The following is a 20,852-nucleotide window of genomic DNA, read 5'->3' on the forward strand; positions in this document are numbered from 1 at the left end:
CGTTCTGGAGATGCAAATCAGAAGGAACTGCTCACATATGTGCTGGCTCAGCCTTCCTGGGGAACCCTGCAAGTCATGGAGACATCTTGGTCATTTAAGCAAAGAATCCATTAGTTTAGTGGATGATAAAACCTGAACAGTCAGGCCAAAGCTTTGCCATCCTGGAGAGAAATAAGCTCAGCGACAAGATGAGGACCTAGCACGGGCAGCAGCTGGCTCGGATGTTTATCCGGGACCCCCTGCCTGTTAGTTTCTGCTGAGATGATCCTAACTGGGCAGGCTGGCACCGGACACATACCTCACTGACCACATCTAAAAGTATCTCAGGCCTCTGGGAAAGAAGCCAGGCAGACCCCCTTATTTGTAAGAAAGCAAACAAAGCTATATTAACTCTTTTTGAGAGTCAGCACTTCAGCAAGAAAAAAATAGGTCCACAGAGGGAAAAGAAATATGTGGCCCTGGCAGTCAGTAGTCTCCTAACTGCCACAAGATCCTCCCATTATTGACCTTAAACTGGTTAAGAGCTTTGTTCTACTCTGGCTGCTCACACAATGAGGCTGCAGGGTCGTGTGGCAAGATGGTCAGAGAAGAGACACAGGCTAGGAGGAACCCCAGTGCAACAGTCAGAAAAGAATGAGAGACAGAAAGAGACACAGCGATAGGAGGAGGGAGGAAGGGACAGGAAGCGGGAGAGAGAGAGAGAGAGGGACAGAGAAAAAAGAGAGACACACACAGAGACAGAGACAGACTAAAAGAACATACGGCCAAAGACTCAGCCCACAAGCGTCTTGCCCTGTGTCCAGCACTGCATTCTCTCAGATTGGACAAGTGGATGTGGCCATAAGACAGTATCTGAGGAAAGAGCAAACGTGGAAACAAAGGTCTGGCACGGCAAAAGGGAAGTCCTACATACATTTTGGGAAAAGTACCTCCAGTCGTTCTGGTACCTCTTTGATGAAAGCTCTCTCTTCAGGGTACAGACCAGCTGTTTGGCCTCGCAAGGGGCTGTTTTCCCTTCTGGGCTCTCACTCCGTATGGTCTGTGCTTGTTACAAATGACACTGTGCCCGCCCCCCCCCATGAGGAAAGGGCACTCTTTGCTGCATCTGCTACAAGTGAGAAAGTCAAAAAGAAACGGAGGCGGCACGTGGCCCCAGCAGCCCTTTCAGTACTGGTCCCATCAGTGTCTCCAGTTTCCAAAGAGTATCTTTTGTTCGCAGGGAGAGTCCCCAACAGGGCACCCTTCATTGCGAGCAGCAGCTTTTCTCAGTCACAAGAAGCCCTGCCAGGAAGGGGGTCGGGGTGGGCCAACCGGCCAATGGTGACCACGCAGACAATACGCTGACCCTCGCAGGCCCAGCACTTGAGTTGCACATGACCACGAGCAGCACACGACTCCCCCGTGACGCCTTTGTCTGGCTGAGGAGCAGAGGCCCAGAGGCAGGATTGAGGCATCCACTCCTCCCCAGCTAGGATCTAGCCGATAACTAAGGCAGGTTTTTGTGATGGCTGTGAAAAAAGGATGCAGAGAGTCGCCCATGGTTCTGCTCTTTCCCTTCTCAATGTGGCTGTGACTGCTTCCTTTCTGAATGACTGTGGTCTCTTGGGACAAAACTTGGTTTCTACATCAGCCATCTCCACGATGCCACAGATCTGTGATAAGGCTGGGGTAAAAACGCTGCCATTCTGAATAGAATCATTTTAAACATCCTTGGTCACAGCTTCGGATCAGCCAGGGTTCAGCTGATTCCATTCCTCGCTTCCCCAATCATAGCGGCAAGCTCTGGGAGCAACATGTCTACATCCTATATCTATATAAGCTTGGGAAGGGTGACAGTGAGGGGTAAAAATGCTTTGTGAAAAACTGTTTGCCAAAATGAATTGGGAGCTGGCGCCAAAGTTCTCGGGAGTCAAGGTAGGAGGATCCAAGCTTAAAGAAGAGCCCTTTGAAGTGGAGTCCATCATATGTGAATGAGAAACAATCTGAACCTGATGAGAGGTTGAGACATTTCCAAAAGGTCAGAGAGAAAAGGTCAGACCAAGAAACCTCTGAACCTGAACTGAACATCCGTCCACTGGACCTTGCTGCCTCCTTGGGCAAGAGCCCAAGATCAGGGCAACCCAGGCTTAATTGTATTTTGAATTCAGCCATCAAACGGACTGTCCTACCTGAAGAAATTAACACAACCGGAGAAGCCAAGTGTGAGGAACTCTTAAAGAACCCCGAGGGACAGGCAGATACATGCCCACGTGGAAATGAGACCATGCTTCAATGGGCCTGATTCTGGGAAGTGAGGCCGGTCAGGGCTCTTCTGCCCCCCTAGGACGGTCATCAGGGCTTTCCCCCTTTTTGAGCCTTTTCAGTCATGCTCCCAACAGAACGTTCATCCTGAAATGACCTACACAATTCTAGTACGACACCTATTCTCTAACCTCCTGCTAACAACTCTGCTCCAGCCGCAGGGTACAATTTCTTATAAGCATTCCCTAACACAAAGGCCATCATTTCTACTAGAATGTCAGTCATGGAAAAGCTACAATAATAGGTACATACATGATACCTATCAAGAAGGGGGAAAGGTAACCTCAGGTGTGGGAGCATGAAGGGAGCTCAGAACTGAGGGCATGAGAATGGGAAGAAAGCTTCTGCAGAAACTCTTGAGGTGATTACAAGAAGCAGAGGCATGAATGGAGGGCATCCCAAGCCCGGGCAACACCCAACGCAGAACAAAGACTATTGTGTAAAGGAACAGCAAGGAGCAGTGCTGCTGGATTGTAGAGTCTGGGGAGAGGATTGATTACTGTCCAGGTAACAAAAAGAGGAGCTGGTGGCCGACCCCAGAGGGGAAGGATGACATGATCAGATCTGTACTGGGCACTCTGTGGAGAGCGGGGTAAGGTGGTGAGGCTTGAGGCAGGAACACTATCAAAGAGGGCCAGCAATGATCAAGGTAAGAGGAGGTGATGGCCCCGATTAAGGTGATGACTGTGTCAACAAAAGGAGAGGGATTCATGTCATGTGAGACGTGTTGGAGACAGAAACAAAATCTGGCAACTGACAGGATGGGCCAGGCTGAGAATGCCACAGACACCACGAGCCTGTGGCACTGGAAGGCTTGAAGGAAAGATGGTGATTTCTGCCTGAGATCAGCTATGTTTAAGATGTGGATGTCCAAAAGGCAGTGGAGTCAGGAGAAAGACACTGTTGGATCAAAGGACCTCAGCATCATCTGCAGGAAGATGTCACCCAGTGAGTCTAAATAGAAAAAGGAGATAAAGATTCAGACTTGGAAGGAAGAGGCAGACCTACAGGAGGAGAACCAGGAAAGAGAAATATCCTCCAGGTCAAGAGAGGACAGTCCCTCTGGGGGGAATGTAAAGACTAAAATCCTGCAGAGGAATCCAGAATGGTGAGAAGGGGAAAACTCCTAAGAGATCATTGAATACTTTGGTGAGGGCAGTTCCACAAAAATAACGAGCTGGAAGACTACATAGGGTTTAAAAAACTGCGTAAGAAAAGGAAGCCAAGGAAATGAGCATCAAGTTTGGCTGAGAAAGGGAAGAGAGATGCAGGACAATAGCTTAGAGGGTCAGTTTTAGTGACAGCTTTTTATAGGGCACAAAGACAGACAGAAATGGATCCCTGCCAACAGACAGTGAAGGTTCCAGAGAGGGAATGACAGTGCGGGCACCCGACTGAGAAGATGGGAGGAAATGGGATTGAGCTGAAGTAGATAGGTGGACCACTCTCTGTTAGATGGTGGGAGAAAAAAGGAAGTGGCTATCACAACAATAACATTTATAGTGCACTTTAAGAAAAGCACTTTTACATCTATTATCTCAGTGGTCCTCATCTTTTGAAACAGGTGGGTGATTTATGCAGAGCTAAACAACTAGGAAGCTTCTGAGGCAGACTGTTAATTCCAGGTCTCCCACTTCTGAGTCCAACAACTCTAACCAATAGGCTTCTAGATGTCTAAGTTGGGGGTAGTAGAGATAGGCAATAGAATTGAGAAGAAAAGGGAATGTGGCAACTGGCTTGAATATTCTGATGCAGAATGAGGTAAGGTCTCTGGCTGAGATAGTCGGTGAGACAGAGAGCTGTGGGGAGCAGGAGGAGAGAAGTCAGCCTGCAACGATTCCTGCTGGGAGCAGGACACAGAACTGATTGGGGAAGAGCATCCACCCAGAGGGCTCTTCTCCAAAGGACTTCCTTGGACAAAGAAGGACCCCTGGGGAAGGCTGGGTACTGACACTGACAGTCACACAGGCAATGAGTGCTAGAGATAAGCTCCGACCCCAGATCTTCTGCCTCCAGAGGAGGGATGTTGGTTGGGAATGCCCTTGCCTATATAAGAAATTTATGGTAAAACCATGACATGACTTCCAATAGCTCCAATCAGAGGAAGTAAATGGCGGGAATGACTAGGTCTGGGGTATGGCGAGAGGTGCCTGGCAACAGCTCCAAAAAACAGGGAGAGCCGAGGGATGAACTGGCTCAGGGAAGGGTCTGCATGGGCAGAAGTGCTGGGAGTGGAGAAATCAAAAGGTACAGTAAGGATAAACATTAGAAGAAGTATTAAGGCAGAGAGAAACCAAAGGCTAAAATGTTATCAGTGAGTAACTCTGGAGCTCCTGAACATGAGAATGGACAAAGCATGGCCATTACTGGGTGTAGCTGAGAGGGAATGGAGGAAGTCTTGGGAAAGGGGAAGTGTGGGAGCTTGAGGACCACTGACATCTGATATACCTAAGCAACTTATTTTTCCTCGTTAGGAATAATTGTTTGTTACTGCAAGTTTTACAAAGAGAAAAAAGAGAGAAATAAATGTCTATTAACTGATGTCTATCAAATTCATGACAAAAAATAAATGAAAAGATTTGATATGAATATAGTTGAAGAAAGATACTATTAGTTACTAATAGTATCTAGCAACTATCTGAAAAAGTGTTGAGATTTACTAACAAGCAAAAAAAAACTCCAATCAAAATAACTCGGAGCTACTAATGGGCACCCACTAAGAAATTACTATTCGGTCGTTTCAGTTGTGGCTTCATTTTGAGTTTTCTCAGCAGAGACATTACAGTTAGTTTGCCATTTCCCTCTTCAGCTCCTTTTACACATGAGAAAACTGAGGCAAACGGTAAAGTGACTTGTCTAGGATCTCAAATCTCTTAAGTGTCTAAGGCTGAATTTTAATTTAGAAAGATGAGTCTTCCTGATTCCTACCAAGGCACTCTCTATCCACTGCGCCACCTAGCTGCATTAAGTTGTTAAAAGATGAATTTTTCAGTTCTGTAAAAAATAAATTTATTTTTCAAAAAATTTTTTTTTGTTAATTTAAGCTCTGGATTCTCTCCAGTCTCTCCTCCACCCACTGAAAAAACAAGCAATATGATCTCAATTATACAGATGAAATCATAAAAAACATACTTCCATATGAGACCATGTTGCAAGAAAAAAACAAAGTGAAAAAAGTAGACTCCAATAGTTCTCTCTGTGGAGGTGGATAGCATTTTTCATCCCGGGCCCTTTGGAACTGCCCTGGACTGCTGTACTGACCAGTCAGTAAAGCCCAAATCTTTCTTCCCTAAGCACTTTCCTGCATCTTCCTCATAGCTTCTGTTTAATGAGCTCACTGAAATAAATATTTTAAAAGTCAAGTGAACTGATTTTTCCTGCATTCAATGATAAGCAAGGTCCATTTTATTTTGTTCTAAGTTCAATTGTGTTATTATTCACTGTGGTAAGTTAACGTTTCCACACCAGCACTGATATTTTTAGCACTCCTGTTTTGATAAACTCATGGTAACCTCAAAAAAGAACAAATCAAAGTCCACTTTTTGCCACAGGAAACCAGATCGGCCTCGGTGTTTTGAAACACGCTACGGGAGAATAATAAAGAAGCTCAAGACCCCTGGCTCAGAGGGCTGGGCACAATCTAATGGAAAAAAGGCCCCAGGAGAGTGGCCCTTCGCTCTATCTCAGTGGTAACTGGAAACACGTCCCAATGGCCACCACCCTAAGAACAGAGTGGCTGCTTTAGGAGAGGCAGAGCACCACAAATCCTGCACAGCTCTGAGGGCTAAGAGACCAGCAGGCGGCCCTGGGAAGGGGCCAGGTGGGGCTGGAGCTGCAGGCCACGCAGTGTGTGCAGTGAGGAGCGCCTAAAGGCCCAGCTCTGATGTCCACCAGCCCCACTACTTACTGGCCAAAGCGCTGAACTTTTCTTTACTGGATTCTTCCCATGTCCTCCTCTTGGTTAATTAACTCCAGGACTCCCTGTCCCCTCAAGGCTTAAATACAGGCTCCTGTTTGGTCCTTCCTATCTTTCCAATCTTGTTGCTCCTCACCTTACCTTCTTCCCTTGGCCCTCTGGGTCCCTGGTGTTGGCCTCCTGGCACCCTCACAAAGCTCTCCCCCCTCTATCCCTGCCTCTGGACTGCTATGGTTCCCTTCAAGTCTCAACTAAAGACACCCCCTCCCAAATATCTTTGCCTGATCCCCTTAATGTCAGTGCCTCCCTCTGAAATGACCCACAATCCTGAAATGTCAGCACATTGTCCCTCCCCCTGGACATCAGGGGCAGTACCCTGCTTCTCTTTGTGCCCCCAATACCTGACAAGGCCCTGAATCCTTCCAGCAGACCGCTTTCCTGGCCATGAAGTCAGGAGGCTGGATTGCACGATCCCTTCCCAAAACTCGGGACAGCCATGAGAACCTATCCGATGACAAGGAATGACATTCACACAGCCCCTTCTACACATCCTATGAGCCTGACACCTTCTGAGGCAGTGTAGGGATTTCTTCTTCAATGAACTAGTGGCTCCCCTTCCCCCCAGGTGGGCTCTCATTACACTGCTCTCATTCCTGCCTCCTCTAAGGAAGGGGGGGGGGGATGCCCACCCAATGAGCTGAAGCCCCTTCTCAATCAACTGACAAGCATTTATCTAGGAGCCTGGCTCCATGGGGTCAAGCACTGGAGATACCAAGAAAGACAAAAGATAATCCCTGCCTTCAAAGTGCTCACAATCTAACAGAAAGTCAAGAGGGAAACAATTATGTGCGAACAAGCTGCAACCAGGATGGAAGAAAGGTAATCTCAGAGGGAAAGGGTTAGGGGGTGCCCAGTGGGAAGCCTTCCTGCATAGAAAGGTGGATCTGAACGAATATGGCCAGGGAAGCCCAGAGACTTCAGGAGAGGAGGGAAAGCATTCTGGGAATGGACAACAAGGGTCACACAGGAGTGCAGTGTAAGAGAACTGGAAAAGTGGGGGTGGGGAAGGTTATGAAGGACTTTAAAAGCCACGTGATTTTAAACAAGAGATATCTGCTATGGTAACAGGGAGCCACTGGAGATAAAAGAGTAGGGGGGATGACATGGTCAGTGCTTAAGATCACTTGGGAGCCATTCCTCAATTGATAAATGATCAAAGTTTTCAGACAAAGAAATTCAAGACCAGAAGGGAAAATGACAAATGCTACATAGACTGTGGGAAAACAGACCTGGTGATGCATTGTTGATGGAGCTGTGAACTGGTCTGATGACTCTGAAAAGCAACGAAGAGAGATATCTCCAAAGTTATTAAACTGTACAAATACTCATTTTGGGCCGTGCACCAAAAGTTCTGTCCATACCCAAGACCCACTAAAAAAGAAAAGAAAAAGATGAGAAAAACCTATAGATAACCAAAAATGTTTATAGCAGTTCTTTTTGTGGTGGCAAAGAATTGGAAATAGAGGGGATGCCCATTGAATGGGAAATAGCTGAACAAATTGTGGTATAGTTATATGGTGGAATGCTATTGTGCTATAGGAAATGGTTTAAAAAAAAAAAAAAATGATGGTGAGTTTTAAAAACCTGGAAAGCTATGCATAAACTGCTGCAATACAAACTGATACCAATTATATGGTAAAGACACTTAACTGAGAAACTTAGGAACTCTGCTTGACGATGGAAGCAACTAGTTCCAGAAGATTCATATTGAAACACGCTCTCCACCCCCAGATAGAGAAGAGATGGACTCAGAGAAGAGGTGGGAGGAAAAGCATGAAGAACTGAAAACAAATTGGATTTTAAAAAGATCATTTTGGAAACGTGAGTGGAAGATAGGTAGGAATGGGGAGAGACTAAGTTTTTTCTTATCAATTCTTTACTTTGGTTAAAATTCTACAAATAGTTTATTGCTGCTTGTTTGTTTTTTGTTGTTGTTCAGTTGGATTTTTTTTTTTCCGTTTATTACTAGATTCTTAAAAATGAGAAAATTTAATGCTGTCACAGACAATAGTAAAACTCAATTCTCCTGCCCTAAATCTTGTGATATTGCCACATCTGCCAAGGCCTGAAAAGACCACAGAAGTCCCAACCCTGGGAAGGTAAAAACAAAGAAGCTCCCTGAAGGCAGTGTTTTCAGTGTCTCCGCCTCCATCAAAGGGCCTGACTTAGCTGACTAAGACTTGATTGTGCCAGTGTGATTACTCTCTCTGGATGTGATGGTTCTCCCTTTAGAACTGCACTTCCTCACCCCTTCGCAGATGGTTGTTTGCAAGTTACTTGGGCCAAAAAGCTCATCCCTGCAGCTACTATGTGGGGAGGAGAGTCTTTGAAGTTGATTTGGCTGGCATTCTCCTTGTAACTTTACACTCTAGGTCACCAGGTCACTGCCACATCACCATACCATGAGCCATCACTCGGAAATGAAACACTTACATCATCTAGCCAATGTTCATCAATACTTGAATAAATGTATCATCAAAATTTAAGTTTCCTGAGCAGTAGGGAGGGGAACAGTATGAGTGGAAGTGCAAATCCTACAAACAGGAAGAGAAAAAAGGTCAAATCCAAACAGCCTGACTTCCTTTCTTTGGGCCTCAGTTTTCTCATCTGTAAAATGATGAGGTTTGACTAAATGTCTCTAAGGTCACCCACAGATCATTTCCTTCTTTTAATACAAAAACCATTTTAAAGAGACAATTTGCCACAGAAGAATCTAACTTCCTTTGAACAAAGGGTAAGCGGTCAATAAAAGAGGAAAAATGCATCTTTTGGACAGATCACACCAATGTCCTATGCAAGATAGTAAGGTGACTTACAGCAGGTTAGAGAGAAAATGAATGCTGCCTGCTAGGGACCCAGGGTGTCTGCACGAAGCCCGTCCCAAGCTGACAAGCACATCCAGCAGGAGTGAGACCATTCTGGCGGGCAGGGCTTTACCTTGGAGCAGAAAGTAATCGCAAGTGGTCCGTCTGAGGGCTGCCTTGGCCTTCTCACTGCTCCAGTCCACCTCCAAAGCCTCCTTGAATGGACAGAAAAGCACTTTCTGCGGGATAAAAAACCAAAGCTGTCTTTTAACTACAAAATGCATGAGCCGGGATCCATGCAAGCAGATTCTCCCCTAGGAAGGAACAACTCCACCAGCTAAATCTATTTTACAGCTCTCAAGGAAGCCAAAGCAGGACATGTGAATCAAAGACAAGCAGAGGCCAATACTCAACCTCTGGCCCTTTAACAGTCTTGTTCTTCTTGGGGAAAGCAGAGCAAGCCCAGCCCAGTAGAAAGAACACAATGTCGGGAAACCTCTCTAATTATCTCTATTCTTGGTTTCCACTGTCTACTTACCATTGACCCTGAAAAACTCATTTCCCTTCTCTGGGAATGAATGTCTTCTCTGTAAAATTAAAGAGCTTTGATCAGGCAATGTTAAGGTCTCGTCCAATTCCCAAATGAAGAAAATCTCCATGCCTCAGTTTCTTTAGTCCAAAAATAAAAACAGCAGCGTTCCCTGACTCTGACCTTACTTACATGGTCATCTGAACAGTTAGTTTCATGTTCAGCCCCAAATCCTTTAACGTCTTATCATACTTCCACAAATAAAACATAGAGGACAGGTTTGATTACTTTGGTCCTTGAGAAGAGAACTAGAAGCAAAACAAGAAGATAAAGAGCAGAAGTTTCCTAATAAGGCTTGGCTGAAAATGGCACCAGCTACTTCCTGAGAGGGAGTGAGCTATTTGTCATGGAAGTGTCCCAGGCATCTGTTCATCCATCCTTTCCTTTCACAAGGAGTGGGACACAAGATGACCTCCAAGTCACTTCCAGTTCCAGGAGCCAGCAAAATTGCAGCCAACACAATGAAGATTGCCAAATGCCCATTAGGAGTCCCTACATTTCAAATAACTTTGGATGTAATTAAACCAAGAATTACAAATAAAATGGACAATGGACTGGAACAGGCCCCGGGCTCCATCAGACTTACTGAGGAGAAAGGGCCTTCAGAGGCCAACCCAGACCTGAAGCAGCCAGGCCTCCTACCACAGACCAACCAGCGGTCCTCCAGGCTGGGCCTGCAGACTTTTGGTGACAATCTGCCAAAGGAAGCCCTTTCAATGCTGGCTAGGGGGACTCTTTTCTTATACTGAGTCTAAATCTACCTCTATCAAAGAGGCTTGTCTGGCACAACCAATTCATCACAAAGTTTGTTAACTCTTAAGCAGCCCCTTAAACAAGGTTTAGAATTCTGCCATGTCTCTTCTGAAAACTGCGAGTCACCCCATCTCTAACGCTGTGGCCCCTCACAACATCCTGATCTTTCAAGGACTCCTCCAAGTAGTGCAACAATATGCCCCCAGTTCTTTTGAGCTGGGGGGGTGGGGGTGGGAAAGAGGGAGAGAGAGCCTAGGAGAGTGTGGTCCCCTCCTAAAATCTCCCCACTTAAGAGTTGTTTCTGTTCTGTCTCCTCCAGGTCAGAGATCATTCTATGTAGCAGAGAAGACAAAAGCAGATCCTCAGATGCACTGCTGCCTTTCCTCAGTCACCTGTAACTGTCCCATCTCCCAAGCAGAAGCTATATCAAGCCATTCTGTGATTCTCCTCTCCATTCTCCCTCAGCATCCTTACTAGTACCAGGTTATGAGGAACTTTACTCTGACAGGACCAGGCCACACTTTTATTTGATTCCTGTTACCTTCCCTTGGTTGCTTCTTCTGTACATGAGCTTTTAAAATCTGAGTAGGTTCTCTGGACATCCAAATTGTTCTTTTTTAGGCAATTCTCCTCTTCCTTTCTCACCAGAACTGTTTCCTTGTGGCACCAAAATGTAAATTTTAAGAGCTTCTCATTCCACATTGTGACTTCCCCTGTAAAATTGTAGGCCATAGGATCCTCCCAATCCTTTCTCTGACTCTCATGAAATTTTTTTCTCTCCCAGTCAGAATAGAGTCAATTTTAATCTCACATGAAAAAAAAAAGTGTCACTTCTCCCCAACAAAATAATCACTTCCATCCCAATCAATCAATTCCTATTTCTTGGTAAAAAGCAAACTGAAAATAGCAATTCACCTAGGTGATCTCACCACTAAGGAAAAAAATTACCATTAAGGAAAGCCAAGAAATTATTTAATGTTACCTATTGGTCAGAGAAAGGTCTAATAGATGCCCAGAAAAAGGAAGTCTTCCTTCACTGTTGTATCACCACTCTGCTGACCTGCTAAGACCATCCTCAAACTCCTCATCCATTTCCTTTACATCCAAGTAGCCTGGGGAATGTAAAAATCTTGCTTCTATGTCTGTGGCTGCTCAACTCCTTGACTCAGTTCTTCTTTTGTGGTTCAGAATGCCACTGCATCAAGCTTCCCCTTTCATTATTCCTGGGCTCTGCCAGAATCACCTACTTCACAACGTCAATGCCTTCACCTGAAAATCTCCTCTTGCCTATGACCACTTAAGTAGTAGTCACTTAATTTGGAGAGCTGGTTTATAAAACAAGCCCCAAACTAAACCATAACAAAATCCACTATCAGTCAGTCTAACTAAAGTTTACATAGAGTCAGTCTATTTAAAAATGAAAAAGATAATTTTAAAGACTGTTAACATATGCAAAGAGATGAATATCTGGTATATTAGGCCACTCAACTACAATATCCAAGTAGTACTAAGATGATTTAAGCAGAAAGAAGTTCAAATTGCTGGAGAAGATTAAACAAACATGGGTTTCCTCCTTCCCACAGCTGCTGCCTAGTGGTTCCAACACATTGTAAACAGTGCTATATGACACACCATAGATTGTTTGGCTGCCCTAGCACTTTTGGCAAATGGCATAACCTCAAAAGATAGAGCTAACCCAGTGGTGCCGAACACTACAGCAGTTTGCCAGACAGCTCTTAAGGAAGCCTTACAGGAGCAGCCAAACCATTAGCTGCATGGTCTGGGCATGCAATCAGATGGAAGATAACCTACTTTCTCCCGCCCTCCAACCCAAGCTTAAAAAACTATGAACATTAATTCAGAGGCATCACTTGGCCCTTTCCCAAGGAAAAAAAAAACAAACTATAAGAGTCATCTTACTATTAGGTTTGTTTTTACTGTTGTGACTACTTTTTTAATGCAGTTTCCCTGCACTGCTGGATTTCATCTAGTACCTCTACAGCATCCAGCAAATACTAGGAAAGTCTCAAGGAGAGTATTCAAAATCAGAAGACATATGTTCCTAGCTGATCTTGGGCAAATCCCTTCACTACGTGCCCAGGGCCTCAGAACCTTTATCTGAAAAATCCTTCTTCCAGAATCCCCACCTCACCTATCCCTTGGGAGCAAACAAAAAGTATTTCTATTCTTACTAGACACGAGTACATCTTTCAGACACTCAATCAAGACCCCCATACTTATTGTAATGACAGAATTTAGAGTAAATCTAAGTCCCTAAAGCCCCCATTCCCTACCTTTCTCTTCCACAAATCACACTCACTGGAATGTAGAAGGGACAGTAATACGCCTGGTCTTGAATCCTGGTGCTCTGATTAGCCCTATGGGACTAGGGGTAAGTCAAGGAACCTATCCTGCCCTCGACAGCCTCATATACAAAAGAAGGAATATTGGAATTGTTTATTTAGGGACTTATCCGTTTCCAAATACTGCTTATGTTTTCACGGGATCAGCCAGTTTAGATTAGCTCTTTAGAAAGCTAACTTACCTCTTCCTTTCATAAGAGGAAATTGAGGCCTGAAGCAGATGGTTTGTCCCAGGTCATACCTGCAGCAAAGGGCAGAAGCTATCCAAATCCCAGTCTTTACTACTGAGTCGTGGTAATGGAAATAAAGCAGATCAGCACTCAACAGAACAGAGGTCCTGGCCCGCTCACTTAAGGGGACAAACATCTTGAGCAAATGAAGCTTGAGCTGTAAACTAATAATTTAACACTGGTGTGATCTGTCTCAGAGGGACATTGTCATTAAAGGAGGTAATAAACACAAAGCACCATGGAAACAGCAAGGAACCCAATTGTCCTGCTGCCTGATTCGGCCCAGTAAAGACCAGGGCAGACACCAAGAAGTGCTCACAGAGCAGCTCTACCAAAGCCAGACTAATTTATCTAAGGGTCAGATGACAGATAGGGGAAGTTTACATAGCATAAGTGTGGCTTACAGAGATAGGGAGAGAGCTGGCCAATTTAGTAGCTATGAGCAAACTCCCTCTGCCGGTGCAAGCTGGCATCTTCTCTGAGCAAGTCCTTCTTGGGTATGTAATAGAGTGGGCACTTGGGCGTATTTACAGGATTATGTAACTCCTATTTAGCCAGGCACAAGAGGGGTACAGAGAATATAACTAATAGTTTCAAGGACGATCCTAAGTTCACAACTTATTTTAAACTAACTTGGAAAATAGACATTATATTAATTTTGAAAATGGCTCTGATGAGGTCCAGAGTAACTGAATGGGCATTGGCAGAAAAAGTCTGAATTACTGCATAAATCTGGAAGTCGAACTACTCCAGGAGGCAAGCAAGAGAGGAGCTGAAATTAAATGGCCTTAAGGTGGCCTTTTGTTTAAGTGAACTTTATTACGCTCTACACCAGGTAGAGATCTTCAGTAGAATTCTTAGCTGAATTCTTTGCATCATAAGCCCACAATTACTATAGCCGATCAGAGAGCCAGCTAATACGGTCAATTCCCCACTAACTCCTTTTAGGATACTAAACTCCTTTTTAGGGTTAAGGCCACTATGGGGTATGCCTATGTCATGGCATCTTCTTCCTGATTACTTTTAGGGAACTAGTCTCCCCTCTTATTCACTGCTAAAACTCTTAGACTTGTTAAAAATCTTTATGCATTTGGCCCACTCTTAGCAGTGTAATAAAATCTTTGCCCCTTGATTTGGAGGATGTCTATGCTTACAATTCTTTCAAAATAATTTACAACACTGGCTTGTAATTCCAATATACGTTTGTGGTATCAACCCTAAAGCCACCATTTTGGTGGTCTGGTACGGGAAAAGTCTGACTGCATCTCCTAACCTCAACAGTTTCAAAAATCAACTAAATGGAACGTACTTACACAATTTGCATGTTCAATGAAGTCAACAAACACTGAAGGCGGGTAGGAGGCATAGCAACCAAAGGGCTAGACCGAGGGTCCAAAAAGATCAGAGTTCATATCCCTCTTAAGTAGCTTTCCAGCAATGTAACCCTGGGGGCAAGCAAGGCACAGACTTTCTTCCTTCACAGCAATAATAAAACAAATGCCACAATAAATGTAGTTTTAAGAAATCAAATAAAATAGATCCAAAATGTTTTGCAAATCTTAAAGCACTATAGAAATATTAGCTGCTTCTCATTTTGTTTATTATTATTATTATTGTTATTACTAGAAAGAATACCGGATTAGAAGGAGACCTGGAATCCAGTTTTTGCTTCTACCCATTAAACAGTGATGTGATGGAAAGCCAGGGCCTCAGTTTCCTATTCTGCAAAAGAAGACAGGCAAGTATTTCCTAATAAGCATGAGAAAGTTCATGGATAATGTACAGTTTTCAAATGCTTGAGGAATTGTCATGGGAAGGAGGAATTTGACTTCTTTTGGACACTAAGAAACAGAACAGGAGCAATGGGGAGCGCTCACAGGCAGATTCATTCTGTCTCATATAGAGCAGAACTTTCTATTCTGCTTTTCTCTCAGCTATTCAACCAACTTGGCAGAGAGGGAGTTGTGAGTCACTGGAAGCGTTCAATAAGAGGCTGGCAAACCACCTGTTCAGGACATTACCACGCAGATTCCGATGCTGGGTGGGAGGCTGGGATTAGAGGTCCCTCCCAACCCTCCAATTCTGTGACCCCATTCTGATCTGTGTCTCTAGTTACTTCCTCACCCCACGATCCTGGTTAGGTTCCTCTCCTCAACCATTTGGTGGCAACAGGCAGCATAACAGTACTAAAAATGTCACTGCCTTTTTCTTTTTTTGGAGGGAGGGGGAGAAATGAAGCTATTAAATTTAAATGAGGAAAATGCCCCAGACACAACTAATCTAGGTTTTAGCATAGCATAGGACAAAGTCTCTTGTGTTCTTTTTTGTGGACAACATGGAGAGATGTGGTCACAACAGTAGTGACGTGGATTCAAAACGGCAAGCCGAATGACTAGATACAAAGGGTCATCCCAGCAATTCGATGCTTAGGCACTAAGCTGGTGCTGTGCTACTTAACATTTTTAGGAAGAACCTGGACTAAAGATATGGTTCATCTAATACACATTCCACACCACGATCAAAGAGACTGGTAACAAGTAGATGACAAATTCAAAACAGAGGAAAAATTGTCAAGGAGCACTGGCCCCAGAGTCAGGAAGCCCTGAGTTCAAATCTGACCTCAGATACTTGATATTTACTGGTTGTGTGACCAAATTACTTAATCCTGATTGTCTTAAAAAAAAAAAAAAAAAAAAAAAAAGTCACACTTTAGAATTTGGAGCCAAATCTAGCAAGAGAAAGTTTAATGGAAATAGATGTCAAATCTCACACTTGGCTTTTAAAAAATGGAATTAAAAAATTGCAGATGGCAATTTGTCTGTAAAGGATCTGAGGTTTATAGAGGACTGCAAGCTCAAGAAATCCAGAGCTGCCAAAAGCGCTCCTTGGACTAGCCAGGCTAGAGGTAAGGACAGAGTGAGGTTACATATGCTATAAGATTACACCTGGTGCCATGTTTTATGAAGGATACTGATAGGCTGGAGAGTCCTCCAGCCAGCAGGTGAGCAGGATCAAGACAAAACCCAAAGATTGTCTAAAGACACCAGGGCCAATCAGCTTGGAGAAAAGTAGACTTGGGTGGGGACGGAGGGGGGAAGGTAACAATTGTTTTCAAATATCCTCCAGGCTCCCATGTACAAGGGGATGCTTTGGAGGAGGGGGAGCAGAACCAGAGCAGCAAGTCTATGATGCCCAGGAACAGATTCTAAAGTGGAATGGGCAGGTGAAGCACAAGGTGCAGGAGGGCAGGCCAAACAACTCTGGCCCTAAAACTTTGTCGATACCCAGTCTGCACAGGAAAGCCAAGGGAAGATGAATCCAGCTTTACCCTGTGTACCAGAAAAAGTCTCGGAGATGAGACACAAAACCGAAGTTTGCACCTGGCTCTGCCCTTCACCCCATGTGACTTCAGGAAGGTCACTTGGCCCCGCTGTGCCTTTTCCTTCATCTACAATGAGAGGGGCCAGGCTAGGCTACCTCTGAGCACTAATCATTCCCACTGATTTTTTTCCAGACTTCAGAAAAGTATTCAAGAGCTCCAGAAAGGCATCCATCATCACCTGAGTTTTCCTTTTAAAAAAGTTTCTAATCATCACAGCAGGCAGACCTAGAATACAAAGCCTATCTTGGGGTGCTCTGTACCCGAGTTAGGACTGCATAAACCCTCACCAAGAATCAACTGGAAAAGCCAGAGGTGCCTGCTTTCCACTGAACTAATACATGATATAATCTAACTGGTGACTCTTTATAAGTTAGACGGAAAGGCAAGGTCTGAATCGGAACCACCAAATTTCAAAGTGAAAAGGGCCACAGAGTTTCTAATTCTCATCAAACACTCCATTTTGCAGAGGGTTACTTGAAGCCCTGAGAGCTGACTCAGGGCAAAATAAAATCAGAATGGAGGGGTACAGACTCTCAGGCTAATAGGGCTGGCTGGAGAAGCTCCCTAAAATCAAAGTTTGGAATTCTGGAGATGATCAATAGGAACACACATCAAAACCTTAATAGATAAGGGTTAGTGCTAGTTCAAAATGTCCAAGGAAACAGCTGACTAACAATGTCAGCTGGAGAATATTTTGATACCTTAAAATTGGGCCCTGGGTAGGAAGAAGGGCTTGTTAATTGACAAGCTGGATAACCGGGACACAAAAGCCCCAGAGTGCATGACAGGGCAGCCGACATTCCCTTCATAGTTAGAGAAAGTAGCTCCCACAAGGGGATTTCCAGAGCCACTCGGCAGGGCTCGGGCAGGACTTAAGAGTAGTGTCAAGCTTCCAGCTGTGAATGGCTAACAAAGCTGGGCACTAACTTTATTTAAATGTGAAAGCCCTACTCCAATTCCAGAAGGCCTTAAAGACATAAACCCCTCCTCACCAAGGCCAAGTGTCACCCTGCTAAGAGGGTGTGATTTATAAACTGACAGCACCCACAATGCAGCTTTTATACTCCAGCATTTGTTAACAATTCATCTCCCTCAACCTTCTCCCTACTATTCTAAAGAAGCTTTACCGAGCAGGATGAGGGGGGGAAAGGAATGGGGGAAGGCTAAGTTTTGGCCAAAACACCAATGTACACTCTGAGGATAATTAAGTTACTGTGAATAGATGTTTAGATAAAAGATTTTTACAATTTCCTCAAGACTTATTTCTTACCATGGTTTTAAGACATAACACTTTTAAGAGTTTGTTCCATGTTTGTGATTTCTGCAATTAGGGATTAAAACAACAACAAAAACTGGTCTAGAATGTCTATGTTGCCTGTTATTTTTCATACAACATTTAATACTAAAGAGAAGCCAGAGAGCCAGTATTTGATCTGTCCTCTGCCTCCATTAACTTTTCTTGGTCCCCATCTAACTAACCCCTCTCCCTATCTCTATCCAGACAATAAAACAATTTCCAATAAAGAAACTAACCAAATGTGCTACTTTCCCTCCCTCCCCCTCTCCCCACCCCACTCTAGACTCTGGGTCCCCCCCCTCCAAGGCAACTGGGATTAAATGACTCACTTAGAGTCACACAGTTAAGAAGTGTTAAGTTTCTGAGATCAGATTTGAACTCAGGTCCTCCTGACAAAAGGGCTGGTGCTCTATTCACTGTGCCACCTAGCTGCCCCTTGGGTTTTTAAGGTTTTTAACCCATAAAACAACTATCTTAATAAAAGCAGTTCACACTGAGATAGTTCCAAGTACTTTCACCACAGCTACCTCATGTGACAGGTACTAGGTCAACTATTACCATCCCGACTGAAAGACAAGAAACCAAGATTCCCTCAGCAAAAGCCTTCCCCAAGCCATCAAGCTTAGTGGCAAGCTTTGGATCAGGGATTCTTCATTCTTTGAGGATTATTGACCCCTTTTGGGGATCTGGTGAAGTTTAGGAGGGATTCTGGGACAACAATGTAAGGACATAGACTCCTAATAAAGAACCCCTGCTCCAGGAGCTCCCTAACCCCCATGCCTTTGCAGGACTATTTGTCTCTTTCCATATCTCATTTCTATCCAAGGAGCAAAATGTTGCCTCCTTCATCAACCCCCCCCCCCCCCATGATCCCCACCAACCTGCCACCTTTTCAGGTAAAAGGGATCTCCTCACCTCCAAGTGCTTATAAAACTTGGTCTGGCCCACTGCTTTGTGCTCATTTCCACTGCCTCTCCCAGCCCAGCCCACCCAGCTCCATCAGACTGCAAGTTAAGAGTAAAGCCTATTTCTTAATATTGTATCCTTAGGCTCAATGACAACACCTTAACACACAATTAAAATGAAATGAAGACAAAGAATCCAAAGCTTCTGCCTCCAAATCCATTACACGCTGCTGCTGCCCACCTTTCTAAAACCAGGTCTCGTGAATAGTCAGTAAGACTATGGATAGTTCTTTTATAGTCTACTCTATGACCTGCTTTTCAACATTACAGCTTTTCTTCCAAGATTATTATAAGTAGAAGAGGAAAAAGAACAGAAAGAGAAAACTCCTAAGTTTAAATTGGTCCCTGTCCCAGGCAGTTCACTTTTTCTAGATGTGGCTGCCCAGCCCCACCTTCCTCCCACCCAATTCCTAGCAGGCCAAGAGACAGCAAGGGTAGAGGGACAGCAGTACATCTACCTTTTTGACCATTGTTGTTTCCGTGGCCTCCAACTTTGCCTTCTTAGTGTCAGGTCCATCTTCCACTCCTGGGCTGACTTTGGGGATTTTGGTTTTCTCCCTAAAAAGTGACATAAGCCATAGAATCTCAAAAATGGAAGGACTTTTGGGGTCCCTAGTTTGATTGCCCCCCCAACTGGTTTCTCAACCATGGGGCCTCTGGGCCTCTTTGAAGGGCATCCTGAAAAAAGGGACCTGGATGTTACCTTCAGTCTGATGACCTTCCAAGGCAGGATAGCTGACCAAAGGAACTCGCCCAAGTTCTCTCCTCCTAGAGACTTTAGCACGGGCATCCAAGAGAATGCGGCACCAACACTGCAGTCAAAAGACTGGACCTGCAGTTTTTCAGGGCTCTATACTCCTATGGCTACAGAGCTCACAGGACTCAAACATGTCTGTTTGAAATAGGCCCTGGTATTCTATTTCTAAAAAGGAGCATGGCCCCCACTTCACAGGCACTTCAGAGCTCCTCTTGATGACTTTTCCTCTCCGCAGAAAATAAAACTGCTGGGATCTCACAGATTTATAAATGGAAGGGGCCACTGACTTCTAGTCCAGCCTCTTCATGTCATGGATGAGAGAATCAGTGACATATTCCAACCCATCCTCTCCTTCAGAGCACTTCATAATCATCCTCATGTTCTTATATCTTTCTAATAAAGAAACGAATACCAATATCTGTTGGTAATAAGCCAATATCTGTTCTGGCCATCCTTGTCCCTGGCTCTTCTGGGTATGCCATTTCCACAGAGGGCCTTCTCATTAAGAAGAAAACAATGCTGCTTGCTTAGGTTAGGACAATGAAGCCCAATCAAATAATCACCAAACATATATATACTCACAGACACATGCACCCAGTGCTGTACTAGGCTGTACGGGGGGGGGGGGGGGAGGAGCTGGATATTCTTGCTCTTTACAAGATTTTAACTGATCTGAATAATGTAAGCTCACAGAGAATATAATTAATTGAAACCAAGGAAGTAGCTAGTGGTCACACTCAAAAAAGTGAGATATACTTGGATCATTTTGGACTGAGGTGTGAAGTCCAGATTCTTCATTCTTGCAAATCAGTAGAAGCACTGGTTTTTCAGGCACTTATATGCACTAAACCTCTAAATACATTAAAATGTTTTCATTTGGTCTGGAGTTGCAAAATTTCCAAGCCTAGAACACAGAGATCCCCCTCAATTGCTACAGTCACAGTTACAGGACTTGGTAATTCTCACAATAGGGTTGAGGATCTTCTAAGGAGAATGAATAGCAAGATTTGGAAAAGAATGATCTAAGAGCACAAGTTGCTCTTATGGTTGTGAAGTGATTGGCGGAGAGGATGAATTAAATCATAGACATGTTGAAATATGTTATTCAATTATCTCAATGCTAAAAGCAGGGGCAGAAGGGGCTGTCGGTCCCCTCTTATGCAATTCCACTTCATTTTTAGGATGCTGTGAACTCAACTCCTCTCCCAGCACTTACTCCACAAACTCATGCTCTCCCAGATTAGCAAACATGTATCCATGGTAGCCAAAAACATCTCCTGTAAAGAACTTGATGCTATTTTTGTAACAGATCTGATCAATTTTAACCAAGACATCTCGGGAACAGCAAGTCAGACATACCTAGAGAAAAAGAAAGATGCAGGGCATGAGTTTTGGCAATCAACGATTCACTTTACTGACATTTAATTATCCTAAA

General features: G+C 44.2%; 1 protein-coding gene across 1 annotated transcript in view; it reads right to left on the reverse strand.

Moving 5' to 3' along the window:
- The window catches only part of SAE1 (SUMO1 activating enzyme subunit 1), a 52,066-nt gene that overhangs the window by 13,946 nt on the left and 17,268 nt on the right, over window positions 1-20,852 (reverse strand). Inside the window, exons 4-6 of the mRNA XM_074306941.1 lie at window positions 20,634-20,776; window positions 19,119-19,218; window positions 9,215-9,320 (exon numbers count right to left, since the gene is read on the reverse strand). Coding sequence (XP_074163042.1) covers window positions 9,215-9,320; window positions 19,119-19,218; window positions 20,634-20,776 — 349 coding nt within the window. The remainder of the gene's footprint in view (window positions 1-9,214; window positions 9,321-19,118; window positions 19,219-20,633; window positions 20,777-20,852) is intronic.

Source organism: Sminthopsis crassicaudata, chromosome 3, assembly GCF_048593235.1.
Source record: "Sminthopsis crassicaudata isolate SCR6 chromosome 3, ASM4859323v1, whole genome shotgun sequence".
NCBI lineage: Eukaryota > Metazoa > Chordata > Mammalia > Dasyuromorphia > Dasyuridae > Sminthopsis > Sminthopsis crassicaudata.